At 35.9% G+C, this 25,359-nt stretch overlaps 1 protein-coding gene across 3 annotated transcripts in view; it reads right to left on the reverse strand.

The window, feature by feature from the left end:
* Positions 1–25,359, reverse strand: part of IQUB (IQ motif and ubiquitin domain containing) — a 123,404-nt gene that overhangs the window by 34,696 nt on the left and 63,349 nt on the right. For all 3 annotated transcript variants that reach the window (XM_063642181.1, XM_055283841.2, XM_055283844.2), the window contains exons 2-7: positions 23,989–24,389; positions 21,956–22,090; positions 15,250–15,411; positions 14,992–15,164; positions 14,644–14,799; positions 9,101–9,311 (exon numbers count right to left, since the gene is read on the reverse strand). In XM_063642181.1, the coding sequence (XP_063498251.1) occupies positions 9,101–9,311; positions 14,644–14,799; positions 14,992–15,164; positions 15,250–15,411; positions 21,956–22,090; positions 23,989–24,385 (1,234 nt within the window). In that variant the 5' untranslated portion in view covers positions 24,386–24,389. The remainder of the gene's footprint in view (positions 1–9,100; positions 9,312–14,643; positions 14,800–14,991; positions 15,165–15,249; positions 15,412–21,955; positions 22,091–23,988; positions 24,390–25,359) is intronic.

The following is a 25,359-nucleotide window of genomic DNA, read 5'->3' on the forward strand; positions in this document are numbered from 1 at the left end:
GCATAAGTGATAAAGTCAGGGAGCCACACAAACAGCTTGAAGTCAGGGCTCTTGAGAGATTCAGCTGGAGAGGTATAAGGAGTCCATCTCCTGGACCTGATTGTGTAGGTGAAGAAACCACGAAAGGGTTTTACGTTAGACTTATATTTTTGATAAATCACTCTGGCCACAGTATGGACGACCAATTACTTGAAACTGAAAGAAAGGAAAAATTCAGATATAGACTAGCTGTGAACATACAGAAATATGTACCCAACAGTGATAATAATGCTTTCCAACACAGTGACATGCACTGAATCCCTGATCTGACAGGTTATTTTTAGAAAGACTTCTCAGCCAAATAAAAAATCCTAGACACCCTTTGAAGCCTTCCCTGACAACTTCTCAACACCCTGGCACAGAAGTCATCTACCTAACTCTGCTGAGTGTTTAGCACTTTATTTATTTCTCTATTAAAGCAATTATCCCTTCTACCTTGTATGATGACCACTGTGAATGTGACTTAGCCTTGCTACCAAGTAGCTGGTTTGTAGCATAATTAATTGGTACATAGTAATTGTCCTTAGTAAATATTTATTAAACAAGGAAAATAATGATAAAGGTAACTTCAAGTCTAAAGAGATTCGGTTAAAATAAACATGAATCCTTTGTATAATTAACACTATCATATTGAGTACTTACGAAATATGAGACAGAATCTTTACTGTTTTATAGATTTCATTTAATTTGCCCTCTACTCTCCTAGGACTACACTATACTCTTGAGAAGGTAGAAAGTCAGGAATAAATGAAGGCACGTGCTCTATCAGGACTCCTGGGCTTTGGAGTAGTCCTTAAGATATTTCAAAGGACCTTAGTTGTGTGCAGGTAATAAGCTTATATATAATTTATTGTATTCAGCCTGATAAGTGTTATTAGAACATTGGTAAATTGAGAAAAAGTTCTGCAGCATCACCTTGCCCAAGGATGAGTGATATGGTTTGGCTGTGTCCTCACCCAAATCTCATGCTGAATTGTAATCCCTAAGGTTGGGGGAGAGACCTCATTGGAGGTGACTGGATCATGAGGGTGAAATTTCCCCTTGCTATTCTCAAGATAGTGAGTGAGTTCTCATGAGATCTGGTTGTTTAAAAGTGTGTAGCACCTCCTTCTTCACTCTCTCTCTTTCCTCCACCATATGAAGATGGTGTTTGATTCCCCCTCACCTTCTGTCACGAAGTTTCCTGAGGCCTCACCAGCCATAGTTCCTGTACAGTCTGTGGAACTATGAGTCAATTTAATCTCTTTTCTTTATAAATTACCCAGTATCAGATAGTTATTTATAGCAGTGTGAGAACTGGTTAAAACAATGAGGAAAATACTATATGGTCAATTTCAAAGACTCATGGCATAAGTGCTATTTTGGTATAACAGAGAACCCTGGTAAGAACTCATACTCCTTGGAATAGGACAATTGGAACTCTGTGAAGCGATGTGTAGGTATTCATTTACAGCTAAACCCACCATTAATCAAGACATTATTAGAGTGTGCCTGTGATGACATTTTGTCTTAAACCATATGTAGTAACTAATAGTTCCTGTTCTTAATAGAGGACATTATCACACCAGAGAATTTCTCAAACCTAGCAAAAGTATAAACTATGCTTGTGTTTAATCTTTTTTAAAACACAATTTCCATGTCCTCTATTCACCGATAGAGCAAATAAAGTAAATCATTGTTAAGAGCAGAAATGCCAATATGGCTACAACTTAGAAACTTGCCGAACTTCAGTAGAATATTAGCTAACAAGGCACTTTTGGCTGTGACATGTATACACACTTCCATATGTGTATACTGCTTTCATAGTAAAAGCTCTCACTATAGAAGTTACCCATGGGTGACAGTATTTTAATATTTTTGTCATATAGGATTCATCCAAAGGCCTTTTTAGGTGATTTTCTTTCAGAGTAGTTTCAAATAAGTTAAAACCAATTACCAGCAGTAACTATATCATTAAACAGTAGAATATAAACTTTTATTAATAGTCTGAAAAAAATTTTCTATTATTAAACACATGGACAGCATAACAAACAACTTTCTAAAAGAAAAGCTGAGCTCAGTGGCTCACGCCTGTAATCCCAGCACTTTGGGAGGCCGAGGCAGGCGGATCACGAGGTCAGGAGATCGAGAGCACGGTGAAACCCCATCTCTACTAAAAATACAAAAAAAAAAAAAAAAATTATCCAGGCGCGGTGGCCGGCGCCTATAGTCCCAGCTACTTGGGAGGCTGAGGCAGGAGAATGGTGTGAACCTGGGAGGCAGAGCTTGCAGTGAGCCAAGATCACACCACTCCACGCCAGCCTGGGTGACAGAGCGAGACTCCGTCTCAAAAAAAAAGAAAAGCTGAGCTCACAAGAAAGTACAGTAAACCCCTACAGGTCAAAAAGCAAAATCAGGAAGGTAGAATCCATGGTGGGAAGTAGGTACTGACAGCTTCAAGAGCCCTGAGCACATTTGCTAGCAGCTGATTCCAAAGGCAAAGGGCCTAAAGGCCATGGAAGAAGTGAACAGATGAAAAGGTCTTGAAACTTAGAAACGTTAAGAAAATGTGACTGAGTCCCTACTCCCATCTTCCATCCTACACACACAGAATCAGGAAACTCAAAGAGTCTACCTTCAGTACACACAAAAAATACCCACAGGCCAAGAAGGAGCAATCAGTATGAGGCCTGTTTGGGGAAAATTGCCTTACCGCAAGCCTTGCAAGAATTCCAAACAAATAAGAAAAATATTACAGCTCATATAAGTTTGCAATGCAATGTTTAAAAATACTGAAGAGAGTTCATATATCCACCAGAAAACATATATAAGAAATATTAATCACAATTTTATTCATAAAAGCCAAAAATGTTGAAGTAACATTTAGCAGCTGGAAAATGAATAAATTGTGGTTATATTTATCCAATGGAATCCTATGTGGCAATTTAAAAGAACTAGCCCTATAAGCAACCAAATGGATGAATCTCAGATATAACCTTGAGGCAAAGAAGCCAGAAATAAAATATACTGCAAAATGTATGAAATGAAGCTCAATAACAGGCACTATTTATCTATGGTGATAGAAGTCAGACTAGTGGTTACCTTGCAGGAGTGCAAGTGGGATGCAGACCTATGTATAACATGAGAAAACATTCTGGGGCATAAATATATCCTACCTTTTAATAAGGGTAGTTGCTATATATATGTCTGCATATGTAAAAAGTCATTAAGCTGTACACTTAAGCCTTGGCATAAATACTATTTTGATATAACAGAGAACCATGGTAAGAACTCATACTCCCTGGAATAGAATAATTGGAACTCTGTGAAGTGATGTGCAGGTTTTCCTTTACAGCTAAAGTCATTTACAATATGTAATATAGAGTAGGATATTACTCTCATATTTTTTAAATATGAAGAAAGATACTACATGAGTAAAAATCAGCAGGAATGTAGACTTCTCAAGAAATTCAGATAACAAAGTTATTTTATTAAAACTATAAAATATTTACTAAAATGGAAAAAATATTAAAAATATAATAAACTTCAAATGAATTTGAAAAATGCCAAATAAAACTTCCACATATTATGTTGATATTTTTTAATTTAAAACTTAGGAAATAGGTTAAACGGGAGTTTAGAGAAGCTCCGAAAGAAAATTAGTAAGCAAAAAGATACATATGAAGAAACTGTCCCAAAAGCAGCAAAAAAACCTAAGAGATAAAAGTATAAAATGAAAAACAGTGTTAAAAATGTCAACATATGTCTGCTACGATTTTCAAGATGAGAAACTAGAGATAATGGAGAAAAGTTAGTATCAGAGATAGTGGCTAAGAATTATCCAGAATTTATAAAAATCACATATTCTCAAGCACATAATGCAACAGAATTCCAAGGAGGATAAAAATAAATGAAGGGAAATTTAAATTCATAATAGTAAACAGATAAGTACAAAAAATAAATAAATCTTTAAAAATATAAGAGGAGCAAATATAAAACAAACAGTGAAAGATGACAAATTTATATCCAACCATATTAATAATCACATTAAATGTAAATAGTCTAAACATCCAAATTAAAAGGAAGAGATCATCTTATTGGATTTTAAAAATAAGATCCAGTTATATGTTGCCTACAAAAATATAAAGACACAAAGAAGTCAAAAATTACAAAATAGAAAAAGATATACTAAACTAACAGTGATCAAAAGGAAAATGGAAAAGGCATATCAATATCAGGCAAAGTAGATTTAACAGCAAAAAATATAATAAGGAATAAGGAAGATCATTTAAATAAAGGGCTCAATTCATCAACAAGACATAGTAATGCTAAATGTTTTCACATCTAATAAGAAAGTTTCACAATACACGAAGCAGAATCTGATAAAATTGAAAAGACAAATAGAAAAATTCACAATTACAGTCTGAGATATCAATACCCCTCTCACAATAATCGATATACAAATAAATGAGAAATTTGTAAAAATACAGAAAATTTAAGCAACATTATCAACCAACTTGATCTAATTGCCATTTATTGATCACTACATCCAACCATAATAGAAAGTAAATTCTTCCTACATGCACACAGAATATTCTCCAATGTAATTTGTATTCTAGTTGTTAAAATAAGTCTCAATAAATTTAAAAGAACTCAAATTGGCCGGGTGCATTGGCTCACGCCTGTAATCTCAGCACTTTGGAAGGCAGAGGTGGGCAGATCACCTGAGGTCAGGAGTTCATGAGCAGCCTGACCAACATGGAGAAACGCCATCTCTACTAAAAATACAAAATTAGCCGGGTGTGGTGGCACGTGCCTGTAATTCCAGCTACTCAGGAGCCTGAGGCAGGAGAATCACTTGAACCCGGGAGTCAGAGGTTGTGGTGAGCCAAGATCATGCCATTGCACTCTAGCCTGGGCAACAAGAGCAAAATACTGTCTCGGAAAAAAAAACAAAAACAACAAAAAAAAAAACCCTCAAACTTCAAATTATACAAAATTACATTCTCTCATTACAATAAAATTAGAAATCAATAACAGAAAGATATCTGAAAAATCCCCAACTATTTAGCAATTAACCTACTTCTAAGTATCCCATGGGTCAACAAATAATCAAAAGGATAATTAGAAAATATTTTGAACTGAAAGAAAATTTCAACTCAACATATCAAAATGTGAGGATGCAGCTGAAGCAGTACTTAAGGGAAAATTTACAGCACCAAACGCCTATAATTAGGGAAGAAGAAAGGTCTCAAATCAAATGACCTCAGCTTCCACCACAGGACTAGAAGATGAGTAAACTGAACCAAAGGTAAGCATAATGAAGGAAATAAATAACAATAGAAATTAACAAAATGGAACAGAGAAAAAGAACTGGGAAAAATCAGAGGAAGAGTAATAAAACTGATAAATCCCTAGGCAGACAGATCAGGAAAAAAAGGAGGAAACACAAAATTACCAGTATCAGTAATTGAGGTAACATCACTATAGATCCTATAGGTATTAAAAGGATAACATGGAACATTATTAACATCTTTATGCCAATAAATTCAACAACTCAGAAAAAATTACCAATTCCTTTAAAGACAATAACTATCAAAGCTTACTCAATAATAAGGCACATGAATACCCCTATATTTATTAAAAAATTGAATTTATAGTTTAAACCTTCCCACAATAGCATAGCAATGGCTCTCTCCAAAAAAAAACCTACCTTACTAACCTCTTCAAATCTCCCCTAGCCCTTCTTATACCTTTTATCTTGCTAAGCGACCCATGAGCCGAGAAATAGGTCCTATTTTACTTGGTTTGTAAATTCTTTATGAGGGAGAGAGAGATTGACTCTCATTGACTCTGGTATCTTGGTATCTCACCTATTAGAGCCTCAGTCAAAAATAAGGCAGGGTGATAGCACCCTCCAGAAGGGCTAAAATGAAAAAGACAGAAGCGCCCAATGTTGGAGTGATGACAGCAATTAAAACTCTCATACTCTTCCATACGAGTTTAAAATGGTACAACCTCTAAAAAACCATCTGGCAGGATTCGCTAAAGCTGAATTATGTATATATCCTATGAACCAGAAATTCCACTGCTAGGTTTACACCCTGAGAGAAATGTGTGTGTGTGTGCGTGCGTGTGTGTGTGTGTGTGTGTATATATACACACACACACACACACACGCACGCACAAGTAGTACTACTACAAACATCTTTTGGTGAAAATATATATATATACACACACATATTTGCCAAAAACTAGTTGGGGGGACAGGCAGGAGGGGTGGGAAGGACCAAATCCACAGTAAAATGGATACATAAGTTATGGCACATCCATGCAATGGCATACAAAGGGCAACTACTCACAACAGCAAGGATCGGTCTCATGACATAATATTGAATTTTGAAAAACAAACAAAAAATTCTATTCTGCATAATTCTACCTATACAAAATTTTTAAATAGACAAAACAACCCCAATTATTCTATTTAGAATATGGGATACTTAGCACCTCTTTTTCCAAGTAATGGCCCTAGTGATAATTCAGAACAATAAAAGAGATCACCCTCAACATACTGCTATAAAAAGACATAAAAATCAAATATTATTGCCTGGAGATAGCCTCATCTTTGACATATTACCTTATACAGCTAAGTTTATTTTCTTAAATTGATATCATTTTGCTTTTATTACTGAAGAACAGACTACCTTGAGGAAAAGTTAAGTTTCATATTATGAATTATAGCTCAAAGTATACAATTATCATTATGAGCCACAAGAGGGCAGCAGTTCCAAGGAATGGAGTTATGAATACGAAATGAAGAAAATTACAGAAAAGCAATATAAATTACTGAACTTGTGAACCACAGATTTTTTAACAGAACTTAAAAATTATTATTCCAAGGCTTTTAATTTGGAATTTTAGGACTAGAAAAACCCGAAAGATGTCTCTTTTATATAAGAAACTTCATGTATTTCATTTTCCTCCATATATAAATCATATGTGGACTTACATAAAATGCATCTGTTCTACTTTAGTATGAAAATTCTGTATAAAATCATTTGCCATAAAACAATAGCTCACATATGCATAGGTCCTTGTACTTTTTAGAATACTTTCATAAATGTAATATTTTATACTTTTTACTCTATTAAGCCCTCTGAAGTAGACATGCCAAAAATTATTAATTCCTTTTTATAGATGAAGAAATTGAGGTTTAGGAGAAGTGAGAAACTTGTCCTAATTAACACCACTAATAAATAGAACAGGCAGAAGCTCATTCAACATATTTTCTATTATTTTGCACAGTTGTCTGTTAACCATACAAAAATAACAATGGTATCCTTTAGTCACATATGAATTTAGAATATTATTTTAATAGAGCTCTGCTCTAATAGAATGTTAGTTTTAAACTTGTCAATAAGACCTTTCATAGATACCTGGCTAACGATGTTCTCTATTGAAGTACTGACACTTAATAATCTTTGTTATCATCTGATAGAAAAAATGGAAGTAGAAGTGAAGTTTAAAGTAAAATAAGCAGTATTTCCAGAGGACAATGATTAGGATAAAAGGGAAAACAGACACACAATTCTAGGGATCAGGCTTAACATTTACCTCAAATACTACCATAGTAGTTGTAAATATTTACCATAAGCTGTAAATATTCCTAAAGCCACTCGATTTTATGTTAAAAATGAATTTATTAATATTGTTTATTAGCCCTAATGTTTAATTATATTATTTTTGGTAAATAGCATATTATCTTATAGTTATAAAAACAGACTCAATATCTGATGCTTAAAAATGTATCCAATTAGAAAGGAAACTGCAACTTGAGGAACAGAACATATAACATCCACAAAAAAAATAGTATGTAATGAAACAAATGAGTGGAAGAAAATTTGCTTAGTGTTATAAATAATCAGAGAGAAGTCAAAAACTATTTCTTTGGACTAAAATATCCCATTCAACTACAAAAGCCAATTGAGGCTATTTCTAGGTTTTAAATTTTTCTGTCTTCATAAGGGTCTAATTTCTCCACTTTCAGATATCTGGTATATTAAATAACTCTTCTGCTCCAGTTATTTCCACCTTACCAGGTACTGCTGGCAAAACAGAAGCTAGAGACAGTTGCATTAGTACAACCCTGGGTTTCTTCCATTCATTCATTCATTCATTCACTCATTTTACGAACATTTGTTGGGCATATGAGCTAAGCACAGTAAAAGACAGCTCATCAAAAAATAAATGAATTATTCCCTCATGGCAGAAATAAATGTTAAACAAAAGATATATTATTATTAAAGAAATAACTGAGACTGAAAAAAAGATGTAGTATTACCAACTGTGCTGATATAAATGAAAAGTTTCAGGTGCAATGAGGACCATAAGATGACAAAAGGATATCCAACTTATGTTGTCATTCACAAAAATCTTTAAGGAGGAGACATTTAACCTGAGATCCAAAGGTGAGCAATGGAGAAGCACCTCCAAGAAGGGGAATGGTGTATCTACTGCCTGGGTAAAGAGTGCCTGGCTCGTTCAAATAACCGAAACTTTTAATTTATCCATGACTAGCACACACACTGTAGAAGAAATAAGGTATAAAAGTCAAGGTGTAGAGAATATACATTTATATAGTATTATTAATAAGGGGGAATTTAAAAATATTGCCAAGCCCCTTCTCTAAAGAGGAAAATCAGACAGGATACTGGATTGAGGGATTAAAGAACAGCTCAACTCTGAGTTCACAAATTCCCAAACCACAAGAAAACCAGATTACACAGTACTTTCTCTCTTTATCTCACATGAACGAGGATCAAATGAAATAATATACTAAAACTGCATAATTCACAAAGCAGTATGTACATTTTAATTGTTAATATAAAAGCATTTCTAACTTTATTTCAGCCTTAATTCTTATTCCAAATATAAAGTGGTATTCATCTTTCAAAATTCTCTACTGCAAATTTCCAAGACATCTCCCTAAAATAATAACACCTTCCTTTTGTCTGCAGTAAATCTGTTTTTCCTATTAATGAAAAATTTTAAAAATTTTTTGCAAAGCCTGTGTCAAACTTACATTCTAATGCATTATAAAGAAATTCAAAATCTTCATTTGTTTTAGGATTATGCCTCCGGTGATAGTCCAATTTTATCCATTCTTCTTTTTCTCTTATCTTCCTTAGTTCTTGCTGTGTTTCCCATTCCAATCTTAAGTTTTTCTGTCTTCTTAAATTCTCTACGAAGATTTTAGCATGCCATTGCCTGTAGTAAGTCTGTATCACTATCACCTATAGTTAAATTAAAAGGAAATAGAAAGTGTCTATCATCAACTTTTTGATCAGACAATAAAGGCAACGATTATTTCAATTCCAATTCCACAACAAAATAACTGAGTCTAGTTTTAGCTCTAAATACATATTTTCACAAACACTAACATAAAAAACAAGTATAATGCATGTCACTGCTATTTGACTTTGAAATCTCACAAATACACCTTCACAGAAGGATGTCTGTACAATACTTAGCAGAATAGACTCTGGAGTAAAACTCAGTTTGACTCTTCCTTCTGCTACTCACTAGTTGTTTGATTTGGATAAGTTACTTGCCATCTCTATGCTTTAGTACCCTCATGTGTAAAACAGTGATAGTAAGAGTATACATATAAAGTGCTTAACCCAAGCCTGGTACATCATGAGTCCTCAATAAATACTACTATTGTTATAAATATTAATTATCTCCATCTTATCTTAAATGCCACTAGTTTAGGCTCATGTTTACAACAAAACTGTATTTCCTAAATACACATCAGGTAGGTATGTGTGGAAACCACCAAAGGCAGGTTAGATAAAATAGAGACTGAAACAAACAAATATTTATTAACTTGTATGAAACATGAATATGTTTGAAAGTACACCATAGTACTAAACCCGCAAACAGTTTATGATATAGCTGAGAGAGTTTATCATTTTTTTCTGAGAGTTTATAATTTTATTTATTAAACTCATAAATAAAAATAAAATGTGAAGAGGCCAGATCAAGACTGATGATAGAGCTTATGCTGATGCATCCCTTAGTCTCATCCTAATGCCTAATAATTATAGAAAAACTATGTAAAGCAGATATCGACAAAGATACTAGATCAAACTGAAGGGGTCCCCCAAAATAACAGAAACTTTGAAGAATCCCTTCAATAAAAGAGGCTGGTAGAGTTAATTGAAGAAAGAGTCTGTAAGCTAATCATTCACTGGAGAAGCAAGTCAGAAAATACAGAAGGGGCTCTAGGACTGCTCTAAGCCGAAAACTGATGGATGGTCTGAGCAGAATGGCCACTAACCGGTGACTTTAAAAACTGCAAAAGGGATAGGTTCCTCTAAAATAATTAGGCAAGGAGCAACAGAGATATTTGTCCCTAGGCAAGAGTGGTGAGTGTCCCAGAAGGTGACACCCAGGATGAAAAAAAAAAGCCCCCTATCCAGAAAACTACGTTTCTCCCATAATCAAGCTTTACATGTCCCCTAAATTCATGGGGTCACACTGGGTGAACCAATATGCTATTGGCACATTGGACATTAAGCATCTCAAACACATCAGCAGCATCTAGAAAATATTAGCAATGCAAATTTTCAGGCCCCACCCCAGAGCTATTGATCAGAAACTCCTGCAGAAGCACAGCATTCTATATATTCATGAGCCCTCCAGATGATGCTTATAGCAAAGTTTTAGAACTACTAGAGTAAATCAAAACAAAACAAAATACAAGAGCAGACTAGATATAGTTAATACTTTCACAGAGAAAGGAAAGGCTATCAGTATAAAATAATATAATGAACCAAGAAAAAAGACTGGCAAAATTTTTATTTTTGAAATTAAAAAAATTAATAGAATATGGATTAGCCTGAGTGCTACTAAACTTGTTAAATTTATTTAAAACACCCAAAGACAGTTGTTTAAACAACACAGAAGTTTTTTCCCTTTCACGTGACAATCCAGGGATTAGCAAAGCAGTTTAGGGCTCGTAGGAAAGCTCTGTTACATTTAACAAATGGCTTCCTACTCATATGTCCCAGATGGCTGGTCCACTTACCATCTTCCAACCAGTAAATAGAGGGAAAAGGAACAAAGAGCATTTTAAGAACGATAACTGTAAGTGGCTTACATTGTCCCTCACATCTCGCTGTCCAGATCTTAGTTATATGGCCTCACTGATACACAAGGGAGGTGATGAAATGTGGTCATCAGTGGAACAGCCACATGCTTAGATAAAGCTTTACTACAATAGGAGAAGGGAAAAATGGGTATTGACAGAGAACTAGTAGTTTCTTGTAAGCTGATCCGCAGAATGTGTAGAACATAAGAAGTAATAAGTAGGTAAGAAAATTAGGTGAGAAAACCTTTTAGCATGCAGGACAAAGGCTTATAAAAATTTAAATGAATGAATGAAAAATAAGACACATGAAAGATAAATCCCAGCATTCCAAAATGTTTCTTTTTTTTTTTAATGTTTCTTTTTTTTTTTTTCTTTTTAGGCAAAGTCTCACTGCCACCCAGGCTAGAGTGCAGTGGTGTGATCTCAGCTCACTGCAGCCTCCGCCTCCCGGGTTCAAGTGATTCTCATGCTTCCCCTCCTGAGCAGTTGGCACCACAGGCACGTGCCACTATGCCTGGCTAATTCTTGTATTTTTAGTAGAGACAGTGTTTCACCAAGTTGCCGAGCTTGGTCTCCAACTCCTGGCCTCAAGTGATCTGCCCACTTCAGCCTCCCAAAGTACTGGGATTACAAGCATGAGCCTCAGCATCTGGCCTCATTCCAAAATATTTCTGAGATAAATTCCAGACAAAATGAGGCTGAAACTTACTGGGCTGCATTCACAGACAGCTAGGCATTGTAAGCCACAGGATGAGATAAGAAGTCAGTACAAGATACAGGTCATAAAGACCTTGCTAATAAAACAGGTTGCAGTAAAGAAGCCAGCTAAATCCCACCAAAACCAACATGGCGACAAGAGTGACCTCTGGTCATCCTCACTGCTACACTCCCACCAGCGCCAAGACAGTTTACAAATGCCATGGCAATATCAGGAAGTTACCCTATATGGTCTAAAAAGGGGAGGCACGAATAATCCACTCCTTATTTAGCATATCATCAAGAAATAACCATAAAAATGGGCAGCCAGCACTGGGCAACCCTCGGGTCTGCTCTGTCTGTGGAGTAGCCATTCTTTTGTTCCTTTATTTTCTTAATAAACTTGCGTTTACTTTATTCTATGGACTTGCCCTGAATCAGTTCTTGTGGGAGATCCAAGAACCCTCTCTTGAGGTCTAGATCAGGACCCCTTTCCTGTAACATAACCACTAGAAAAAATAAAATACTTATTTCTGAACTATGAAAGAACAAAAAAAGAAACATTTAATCAAACCAACAAAAAGAAAGGGCTAAAAAAAGCATAAACAAATAAGAATAATTAGTAAATAAAACAGAATGAAATAGCAAGAATGAATCCAAAAATATCACTAGTCACATATAATATCATCTTTCTTGAAACAAGAAAGATTTAAAATAGCAAGCAGTGAACTCAAAACCTATTAAAAAAATAAAATAAACATGACCTAAGTAGAAAGGAATCAAGGTTAAAAGAACTTATTAAACAGAAATGTACTCCCTATACCAGCTTTTAACAAATTCCTCTGTTTACAGGTCACACCTCACTTCCACCTCCCACAGAACCTCCAATTCACCTTTCAAGACTCTATGGGGCAAATCTATTTGGTTCTTGATGCCATCCTCGTTGGCAGGCATTTAGATTTTCACTTCCTCTGCTCTAGTAAGTCAAGTTAACATTTCTCCATCTGCTTTAAAACTTCAAAAAAAAAATGCAACTCACATTTACTCTTCTCATGTATTCTTTGTCCTTGTATATTTATACTTTTATCCTTTCAATATCATTTTTTGGAGTTTGGAAAATGACAGAAATTTCCATTTCCTTACCTAATATCCACTTTGCCCTACTTTCTCTTACTAAGATCTCAATCTCATTGAGGAGCAATGATATGCTACTTTAAAAATTCATTTTTCACACACTTTTGCAGTAGGGATAGTCACATGACATAGTTCAAGCCAATGGGATGCAAGCAGAAGTCACTGGGTGGGGCTTTCCGGGGAAATCCTTGAAGGTGGCATTCATGGAACATGCTGGCTTGACTTTTCCCTTCTTCTCCCATGGAATGCAGGCATGATGAAAATTAGTCAACCATTTTATCTTCATACAGTAACAAGCTCATGATGAGCTTAATGGAGTAGAAAAATGAAAGGAGTTTATGATTCTAATGACATCATAGAATCACCACCCATGCCCAGTATAATAAGAGAGTAAAAATTAATTTAGACTGAGAAAGTAAAAAATTGTCAGGCTGGAATAACAGGCACTAATCAGGTCAGCTACAAAATTAACAAAAATAGTATTTCTCCCAAGGACACTCTACAACTATAAAATATTTTAACAATCCCCTTCTTTGAGTGACTGCTATTTTCTTACTCATTGAGAAACTTTGTTCTCTAAATTCATAAACTATCAGAAACTTTCCTGTTTGAAATTAGATCAGTAAGAAACAAACATTCCACTCTTGCCTAGAGGTTTTATGTCACTGACAGAGCGAAGCAGCCTCAATTTACAACCAAGGTGCTGAACTTCAAAGAAACATTTCCCATCTCTTTTAACTTTGTTTCCAAAGGAACATGACCTTGGACTACTTCACAGTCCAGACCTAATGTTGGCCCATTTACACACACCCTTGTTTTGCATTGAGACTATCAGAATACTGCTTCCCTTAAATCCCACTCAAACTTCACTCTTCCCCAAATTATATAACTCCATATATTCCTTTATTTGGCAAAACCTAGTTTGGACTGAAAAAGTAAAAAATTATCAGGCTGGAATAACTGGCACTGATAAAGCCTGCTATAAAGTTAGCCCCATGGTTACCCTGGTATACTGTCTCCTTCAGGGCAATTAAGTCAATAGACTTTTCACTACAAGTATTTTTCTCTAAAGGTCTTGGGCTGAATAGCCTAGCTCCAGATTTCTTGTCATTTGAAAAGCAAAATCTCTTAAAGTCACTGCTTTCAGGTCATTTTTACTCCCACTAAATTGATGGTAGGAGGTAGATCAAATAGGTTCAAAGTAAAAGAATGAAAAATGAGAGACCATGCAAAAAAATAAAACAGAGTTGGACAGAGTTGGAATGGCTATGTTAATATCAGAGAAAATCGACTACTGCCCTATTTGGTTTCAATTAGTCTCGAAAGTTCCCTTGGTGATTCTACTGTGACAAGAGTTAAGGCCAAGGGACAGCAGTGTTGAGAAGGCTAATAATGGCCAAAAGCAATACACAAAAGAAGCTGGGTTTCCCTAAGAGGAAAGGAAGGATTAGAAGAATTTAAGATTCTGGTTTTTTACATGGGGGAATACTGGAGATCAAGACTGCTTTGTTAGCAGTGAAATATGACCCATACTCATGAGCATTCTTTCTCAAGCAAATGTGACTCGGAGAAACAGACACACTCAGAACAACTGGCTTATATATCAAATTTTTAGTATTCATCCACAATAAATGTTATCTCACCGCCTTTAGTCTTTGAGCATGGTATTCTGCTGCTGAAAAATACCTTCCTGGTGTTACCAGTTTATCAGTCATGTTTGATACATATACACCAATGTTAGTCATCTGTGTGGATGTTGTACTTGTAGTTTGTTGGAGATTTTTTTTCTGAAAAACTGTCTAAAAGAGAAACATTAAAAATTAAAATAAATATCCCCTATATACACACATAAGGGAGTTTTTCTACATATGTAAGTTAATCTTCTTTTATTAATTGCCATATAATTACTTAAGAGAAATTTGAGAGAGTCATACAGTACAATTATTGAGTCTATACCTTCAAAAACCTAAAGAGAAAAATAAAAACATTACCTGTGTATCCCTACAAAATACACTGAGTCTTTCGGGAATCCTTTTAGGTACAGTTTGTGTTCCAGCATTGTGATACTCTACTCCTGTTATTTTATGTCTGAATCCACCAAGAAATGGTTTGTGAAAGTCAGATTTGACAATCTCAACAGGTACCTGCTGGTATTGATCAAGGCCTGAGAGATAACACCAAGATTCAATGAAAGCTCAACCAAGAAGGGACTCAAAAATACTTTATCTAAAAGACATCAAATAACGAACCAGTTTGGACAGTGACAGTTACGATTTGAGAGACATCAGTTAATCCATCTATTCTTTTGACTGGATACAGATCTGGATTTGCAGAAAAGATTTCCACTTGTACAATTTCCTGTGGCTTAACTCCATGTTGTACTAGAGTCTCATTATTTTTAAGAATTTTTCCTAAAAATTGAAATAAAATTTTTAAAAGTTTTATGACAAAGAAATGGCTATTCATTGATTTTATTCTTTGTTTTTAATTGACAAATAAAAATTGTATATATTGTGTACAACATGTTTTGAACTATGTATACATAGTGATGTAGCTTAATACAGCTATTAACATGTCCATTACCTCATATACTTATAATTTTGTGGTAAGAACACTTAATATCTATTTTCTTAGCAATTTTCAAATATGTAATATATTATTATTAACTATAGTCACCATTTCTAGAAATGGCTAATTACACATTCTCATTTTAAGGAGATGGAAAATACCAAAGGTGAACTTTGAAACTTTGAACACATATCATTTAATTATTAAATACAGTATTAATATATTTACTCATAGGAACACATATCATTTAATTATTAAATATAGTATTAATAGTTTCTACCTCTTGCTCTGATGTTAGTAGAAAAAACTCCATAATAGGAAGAGTTTTAGTGGCATTCTTGAGCAGGAATTCAGCATTATAAATAACACTACATTACTCTCAGTTCATCAGGAATATAAATACATAATGACCATGAAACTCCGTAAACATTTAAAAAATAAAGACATTCTATGGTATGAGCAGAATAATATGCTAAACATTCATTCTATTAAAAAAACGCAATGTGTTAACTGTAAGTATAGGACACACCCATATCAAGAGGAAGGATAATTATTTTAATACCCATCCTACCCCCCATATTAGTTCTTTCTCACGTTGCTATAAAAAACTACCTGAGACTGCATAATTTATAAAGAAAAGACATTTAGGCCATGCATGGTGGTTCATGCTTGTAATACCAGCACTTTGGGAGGCCGAGGTGGGCAGATCACTATGGCCAGGAGTTCATGACCAGCCTGTCCAAAATGGGAAAACCCAGTCTCTACTAAAAATACAAAACTGAGCCAGGCCGTGGTGGCATACACCTGCAATCCCAGCTACTTGGGAGGCTAAGGCAAGAGAATTACTCAAACCCGGGAGGAAGAGGTTGCAGTGAGCCAAGATCACACCCTGAACTCAAGCCTGAGCAACAGAGCAAAACTCTGTCTCGAAAAAAATAATAAAAGAGGTTTAATTGGCTCACCATTCCACAGGCTGTATGGGAGCATGGCTGGGGAGGCCTCAGGAAAATGTGGCAGAAGGTGAAGAGGAAGAAGGCACATCTTACGTGAACAGAGGAGGAGAAAGAGTGAAGGAGAAGGTGCTACACACTTTTAAACAATCAGATATCATGAGAACTCACTCACTACCAAGAAGACAGCAAGGGGGAAATCTACCCCCACGATCCATTCGCCTCCCACCAGACCTCTCCTGCAACACTGACGATTACAATTTGACAAGAGATTTGGGAGAGGACACAAATCCAAACCATATCATTCTGCCCCTGGCTCCTCTCAAATCTCATGTCCTCACATTACAAAATACAATCATCCCTTCTTAACAGTCCCCCAAGTATTAACTCATTTCAGCATTAACTCAAAAGTCCACAGACCAAACTCTTATCTGAGACAAGGCAAGTCCCTTCCACCTATGAGCCTATAAAATCAAAAACAAGTTAGTTACTTTCAAGATACAATGGAGATATAGGCATTGGGTAAATATACCCATTCCAAAATGGAGAAATCAGCCAAAACAAAGGGGCTACACGTCCCATGCAAGGCCAAAACCCAGCAGGGCAGTTATTGAATCTTAAAACTTTAAATAATCTCCTTTGATTCCATGTTTCACATACAGGCCACACTGATGCAAGGGGTGGGCTCCCAAGGCTTTGGGAAGCTCTGCCCCTGTGGCTCCGCAGGGCTCAGCTCGCATGGCTGCTCTCAAGAGCTGGCACTGAGTGCCTGCAGCTTTGCCAGGTGCACAGTACAAGCTGCTAATCGATCTACCATTCTGGAGTCTGGAAGACTCCACAGGCACAGCTCCACTAGGCAGTGCCACAGTGGGCACTCTGTGTGGGGGCTCCAACTGCATATTTACCCTCCGCACCACCCTAGCAGAGGTTCTCCATGAGGGCTCTGCTCCTGCAGCCAATTTCTGCCTGGACATCCAGGCATTTCCATATATCCTCTGAAATCTAGGCAGAGGCTCCCAAGCCTCAATTCTTGCCCTCTGTGCACCCATACACTTAATACGACATGGAAGCCACCAAGGCTTATGGCTTCCACCCTCTGGAGCAATGGCCTGAGACATATCTGGAGCCCTTTTAGCCAGAGCAGGAGCTGGAGCAGCTGGGACGCCGGCAGAAGTGTCCCAAACGGCCCTGGGCCTAGCCCACAAAACCACTTTTCCCTCCTAGGCCTCCAGGCCTGTGACAAGAGGGGCTGCCATGAAGGTCTCTGAAATGGCTTTGAGGCATTTTCCCCATTATCTTGGCCATTAACATTTGGTTCCTTTTTATTATATAAATTTTGCAGCCTGCTTTAATTCCTCCCTTGAAATAGGGTTTTTCTTTTCTACCAAATGGTCAGGCTACACATTTTCTAAACTTATATGCTCTGCTTCCTTTTTATATATAAGTTCCAGTTTCAGATCATCTCCTTGCTCACACATATCACCATATACTCTTAGAACCAGCTAGGCCACATCTTGAACACTTTGCTGTTTAGAAATTTCTTCCACCAGATACCCTAAATCACCACTTTCAAGTTCAAAGTTCCACAGATCCCTAGAGCAAGGACACAATGCTGCCAGTGTCTCTGCTAAAGCATAGCACATGTGACCTTTACTCCAGTTCCCAATGAGTTCCTCATTTCCATCTGAGACTACCTCAGCCTTGACTCCACTGTCCATATCACTATCAGCATTTTGGTCACAACAATTTAACAAGTCTCTAGGAAGTTCCAAACTTTCCCCCATCTTCCTGTCTTCTTCAAAGGCCTCCAAACACCTGTCCATTACCCAGTTCCAAAGCTGCTTACATATTTTCAGATAACTTTACAGCAATGCCAAACTTCTTGGTACCAACTTTCTGTATTAGTCCGTTCTCACACTGCTATAAAGAACTACTTAAGACTGGGCAATTTTTAAAGAAAAGAGATTTAATTGGCTCACAGTGCCATGGGCTGTACAGGAAGCATGGTTGGGGAGGCCTCAGGAAACTTACAATCATGGCAAAAGGTGAAGAAGGAGGCACGTTTTATATGGCTGGAGCAGGGGGAAGAGAGCAAAGGGGGAGTTGCTGAACACTTTTAAACAACCAGATCTCATAACTCACTATCACAAGAACAACAAGGGGGAAATCTGCCCCCATGATCCAATCACCTCCCACAAGGCCCCTCCTCCAACACTGGGGAATACAATTCAACATGAGATTTGGGTGGGTACACAAATCCAAACCATATCACCCCCAGTACAGAGAAGCATATATGCAGAATCCTTTACTTTCTCTCTTTTCATAATCAGAAACTCATATAAATTAATTCATGCTACCGTAGAGGTAAGCTGCAGTTTTGTGCTAGAAAAAGTATACAATGCTTAATTTTTATGATGCTATTGTTTTAACTTCTACTCACTCCTCCCCCATCTGCCCAGCCACTGGTGTATTCAGCAAATTGACTAATTTTCTTTCTCTATTTTAAGGCATACAAAAATGTAACTATGTAACTGGCTGCTGTTTTGTGTCATGGAAACTTTATTGATGGAATCTATATTAATCTTCCAATTTATGGTCCTTCTAAATTACAGTTAGGAATGTGAACACTGCAAAAGGTTTACTTATTCTTAGAAATCCATCAGACACCACTACATTCTCCAACTTACAATGATAATGGTTCAGCTTACAATTTTCTGACTTAATCACGATGCAAAAGCCACACACATTTAGTAGAAACCATACTTCGAGCACCCAATCATTCTGTTTTTCACTTTCAGTGCAGTATGCAATATATTACATGAGATATTCAACACTTATAAAAGAGTCCTTGTAGTAAATGATTTTGCCCAACTGTAAGCTAATGTAACTATTCTGAGCACATTTAAGGTAGGCTAGGCTAAGCTATGAAGTTTGGTAGGTTAGGCTTACTAAATGCATTTTTGACATATGATGTTTTCAATTTATGACAGGTTTACTGGGACATAACCCAATCATAAATTGAGGAGGATCCGTAGTCTATTTTGGCTATGTTCAAGAAAGCACATTCTAAGATCTTTGAGTTTCTACTTCACACCCTACATTCTTCAGTTAAAAAATTAACATGAGGGCCAGGTGTGGTGGCTCACACCTGTAATCCCAGCACTTTGCAAGGCAGGTGGATCACAAAGTCAGGAGTTTGAGACCAGCCTGGCCAATATGGTGAAACCCTGTCTCTACTAAAAATGTAAAAATTAGCTGGGTGTGGTGGCACATGCCTGTAGTCCCAGCTGCTTGGGAGGCTAAGGCAGGAGAATCACTTGAACCTGGGAGGTGGAGGTTGCAGTGAGCAAGATCATCACACTGACTCCAGCCTGGACAACAGAGCGAGACTCCATCTCAAAAAAAAAAAAAATTAACATGAATGTCATATGGACTTTATGATAGGTTGGATAATTGCCCCAAGTATGTCTACATCCTAATCTCCCGGACCTACGAATATTACCTTATACGGCAAAAGTGGCTTTGTGGATTTGATTGAGAATTTTGAGTTGGAAAGATTTTCCTGGATTATCTGGTTGGGCCGTAAATGTAATCACAAGTTCCCTTATTATAGGCAGGAAGAGGAAGATTTGATGACAGAGGAGAAGGCCACACGATAGAAGCAGAGAGATTTGAAGATGCTACAGTTCTGGCTTTTAAAATGGAGGAAGGTGCTAATAAGCCAAGAAATACAACGAATGCAACTCTAAAAGCTGGAAGGGCAAGGAATCAGATTCTCTTCTGGAGCCTCCAGAGGGACAGTGGCCCTGTAGACACCTTGACTTTATCTCAATGAAATTAATTTTGGATTTTTTGCCTCCAGAATTATAAGCAAAATATATGTGCTGCTTTAAGCCACTAAGTTTGTGACTGTTAGAACAGCCATAGGAAACCACTACAGGGCCCCCAGAGCCCCCTTTATTTCTCTACTTATTTCTGCAATGGGCTTAATCCCACCAAACTGGAGCTCGAGTTCCAGTACTAGCAGAAAGCACTTTAGAGGATGCCTGGCATAGAGTCAAGCTCTTTTGTAATTGCTGCTGGCATAAGCCTGCTACCCAGTGGTGATGCCTGGTACTTAAAGAGGAAAGGTCATGAGGTATAAAGAACAGAGAAATCCTTAAGTACCACTAGCTGGTTACTACAATCTCAAAGTGCTCTCTCATCCAATTTTGAACTTCACCTTATAGTTCATGTGCAGCAGTTTCAAATTCCCTCTGGAGTCATACCTACATTTAAGTTCAGACTCAGCCACTTACAAGTTTCATGACTTTGCACAAGTTTCTTGAGTTTCGGGTTTCTTCTTCCAAAAAAAGAGTTACTAGTAATTCCTACATCAAAAGGCTGCTGTGTGGATTAAATTATAACGTAGGCAAAATATTTTTTGTAAGTACTAGCACACAGTATATGGTCAATAAATTAATCACCAACACCAACAATATGGTCATAATCATTATTACTAATAATTATTTAAATTTTAGCTTTTGTATAGCAAATCAAGTTTTAACAATCACTTATCTGAACACATGAACATCTTACTGTTGGAGTACATTTACTATAATAGATTTTTTTAAATAATTTGGAAATTAAATTATTTTTCTCTGGAAACTTTTTGTGGCATCATTATAAGTCAATATCAAAACTGTTTAAAATATTAGGATCTGTTCAGACATATTCTATAAAAACATATATTTAGGTATGTTAGTCTGATAAACTGTAACAGTTAATAAAGACTATGTCCTCTCATGACACAAGATTAATATAACTTCAGTGGGCTGTTCAATATCATCCACAAAATATAAATATATCTATCATCATGGAAATGTGAATTGACCTTAATGTACAGAATACTCATAAATCATTTTCAGTCCTCTTCCTCTTCTACACATTCTCTTTCATCATCCATTTTTTCAATCTCATCTCCTCCCACTACCCATATATAATCTACTTCCAGCCACTCAACACCTCTTACCACTTGCCGAAACTTCTACATTTTCTCACCTCTTTGTGACTTGGCACAATTATTATCATTTTTATTAAATGAAACTTTCTAGAATCTACCAAGTTCCTTCCCCTGTTCCCACAGCTTTTTGTGCATATTTCCATGGAAGCGTTTACACATTACATGGTAGCTACTGCATGCATCTTCTTCCTTACTAATCTGTAAACAATTTCAGAACAGGAATCCTATTTCACATTTCTCTGTATCTTCATTTCTTAGCAAAGTATCAAGAACAAAGTGTGCCCTTACTAAATATGTATTGAATGACTGAATGCATAACCACAATATAATGTTAAATTAGTATCAAGATATTTCGTTTTTAAAATCAAAGATCTTGATTGTTTACATGTTAAAACTAGAAAAGTCTTGATATGTTTTATTAGCCTCCAAACTTACCTGAGTATCTTATCTGCAGTACAGAATGTGGGATACCTAATAAGTGTGAAAAATGGTCCTTGAGATATTTAAGAATGGTATCAACCTTAAAAGGTATTACAATTTCCTGGCCCACTGGAATAAGTACAACTCTTACTGTAAATTAAAAGAGAAAAGAAAGAATTATAGTCAAATATAGCAAAGGTCAGCAAACTACAGTCCACAAACAGATACAGAATTATGTGCTAATTTTTAATTACACAGAATACAAGTTGTTCTTGCTAGTGTTTCCCTGCTGTGCCCCAATGATAACAGTTACTTTTAATTTTCTATAAGGAGAAGTAGCCAATATTTAGCTGCTTTGAAAATCAACCCATAATCTCAAAAATTAGCTCTAATGTTCAATACCTGATATGTATTGTTCAGATATAAGCCTAGGAAACATCTCAGGAAATCAGGCATTTTTGCATAGTGAATTTAGGAAAGACAGACCTGAGACAGAGTGTCTCAGAAGTTAGAAATGCACTATAACTACTTTTCACAAAGAGGGACATAATATGGCTCAACCCCCTCTAGAAAAGAGAGAATCAAGATACTTACATATTAAAAGTTTTTTTAAATGTTATTATAAAATGATTATCTGTTCACGAATATAGGAGGGAAATACGGTATGTAAAAAGTAATTAATATGGGTAAACTCTTTTACATCTACAGACTTCAAATTTTAATGGAGAAGACATAAGAAGATGGAGTATAGAATAAAGACTGTGGATCAAAAAAGTTTTGTATATTTCTAGATTCCTGAAATTACAGTTTTCATAAAGCTAAAAATAAGACATTTATCAATAACATGACAAAATTTAAGTAGGCATCGGTAATGTGAGCTTGTTAAAACTTGTTTTCACGGTTCTCTATCAACAAAGAGAATACTTTCTCAGATGGCAAATATAAGAAGGTTATTTTAATTAATAAATTTTAAAACTTTCATAGTAGTGACTTCTTAAGCTTTGGGAAGGGGAAATGTGTCAAGGGATTTGTGAAGTTCAGGAGGTACAGGACCAAGACAACATTTTTTTAAAAATCACTATGTGTTTAAGTTATAATATCAGGGAATGACAGAAATACCCAAAAATGAAACCCAAATTTACATTAAATACTAAAACTGAGAGATACCTGCTTCAATCAGGTATAATTGGGCTTACGTAGTTTTCTCTCCTTCTCTCTTTTCATTCTTTACTTGTATGGACACATTACACAAAGGTAAACTACCCCACTAGATTCAAAAGCCACATTTTACCAGCCAAACAAGGCTGCTGTTATTATTGTTGTTAAATCATGGCTCATGTTCTCCACTCTGTAGGCAGAAACTCTCTCAAAACTCATTCACAAGACAGAAAAGGAGCAGTCAGTTAACCATGCAAGTAGAATGGTTCTCTGTGTAACCACCTTATTCCTGGTGCCATCTGCTGTTATTAAGAATGTAATAATAACTACTGTATGCTATCAACATTACTTTATGTCTTTAAAATTAACCTACAATGAGAAACAATGATTTTTCTGAAGGAAAATATAAGTTAACACTAAACAGACTACAGAAATATGTAAAAGCAACATGATATGTAGAATAAGCGAGCACTGGATACGAAACTAGAAAAATCTATTGTCAAGTTCCCATCCACCTCTTGCTATTTAGGTACAACAATTAATTCCAAATTGGCATATAAAATAATTCCCATTTTAGTCAACAATTTCTCCATCATTTTCCAAGGTGGTAAACATTTTTAAAACCTACTTTCTTTGAAAAAATATATAAATATCAATTTTTAAATTTAATGATGCTCATTCACTGAAGAAAAATAGATACTGCAGAATAGAGAAGCTTTCACAAATAGTTAAGAGATTCAAGCTATGTATCTCTGGAAGTTTGGTGTATAAGGGAAGGGGAAAGGAATATCAAATATAAAACAAATCTTTAAGCAAAAATAAGCCAACAAGAAAACTCACTCATTCTTCAAAATGAGAAAATGAAATAGCCTATCTTCCTTAGGTAGTACCTGTTGCTAGAGAATCTTCCATTGATTCTTGCAAAGACTCCTTTATAGACTTTATTTTATCCAGAAATGCCAAACTATCATCATTTGGCCTCTGCATTGCATATTGCTTTTCACAATGTTGTGGAGTATATGAAACTTGTCTTGGTGATATAACCTCTTCCATGAGTTGTTCATTGTCTGGTTCCAGGCTTGAAAAGCTTTGGTCACTTTGCTCCTCAAAATGTATTGCACGGCTCTCACTGAATTGTTCTATTCCAGATTCATGCTCTTCAGTTTGATCTGACTCTTGAGGCTCTTCTGAGGGAACTGGAATAGTGACAGTATCAAAAGCATTATCACTTTCTTCTGTTGAATTGGCTATATTCTGAGCTTCATACTTCTCCTGCTGATTAGACATTTTCCTGAATTAAGAAAATAAACATATTTACTACATAGATGAAGTTTCTACATCAAAAATCAAATTCATTGCTAGTATAGAGTAACATTCATAATATTAAACTAAAATGTTGCTCAATTTAAAAAAATGTTTATCTTTGTAATAGGTTGAAAAAAAGAACCTCAAAACAATAAATTTGACAATACTCTGCAAAGAATATATGGAAAAACATTTTTAAATATCTTGTCATTTCTTCCTTATTTCTTCCTTATTTTAGTCCCTTTTTTTTGAAACTTCCTTATTTAATGAAGAATGCCTCGTGAAAACACTTTTTGAATTTCTTTTTTCTGAATACAAAACTGATAGATGGATGCTTCTAGCATTACAAATGATTAGAAGCTCCAAGGAACCAGCCAGCTCTATAGCAAGTGTACCCTGAAGAGAATACACTTTTTGTAGTAGCTCTGCTCTTACAAATTGTAGCAGAGGTCTGCAATGACCTCTGCTCCCCCCCATATAAACCTATTACAACAAATATAAGTTGAGCTTGGAGCTGACTAGACCCACAGCTATAGCAACCAAGAGCTTGGGTCTGGAAGACAAGATGACAGCATCTAAAAGCTTGGGCAGGGATAGTCCAGGGCATGCCAGAGCCGGGCTGCAGATGCAGGAGCTAAATCAGAGAAACGAATGTCCAATATAGCAGGGAGCCCACCTACAGAAGTCAGGTAGGGAAAATAGGGAAGGTAGCCCAAGACCAGATTTCTATGGCAAAGGCAAGGGGAATATGAAACCTTGAAACAGTAGTGAGGTGGAAAAGCTCTCTCTGGGGCTTCTACTTTGAGCACAAATCTTTATGAAGAAAATAAATTCACCCATAGCCAGTGGAATTCTCTGGCTACTAAATTATAAATTTTTAAAAATGGAAATATCTGCAATAAAAATATACAATTGTTTATCTCAGTGAATAAGCTATACAAGATTAGAGAGAGAAG

This window comes from Symphalangus syndactylus, chromosome 6 (genome assembly GCF_028878055.3).
Source record: "Symphalangus syndactylus isolate Jambi chromosome 6, NHGRI_mSymSyn1-v2.1_pri, whole genome shotgun sequence".
Classification (NCBI taxonomy): domain Eukaryota; kingdom Metazoa; phylum Chordata; class Mammalia; order Primates; family Hylobatidae; genus Symphalangus; species Symphalangus syndactylus.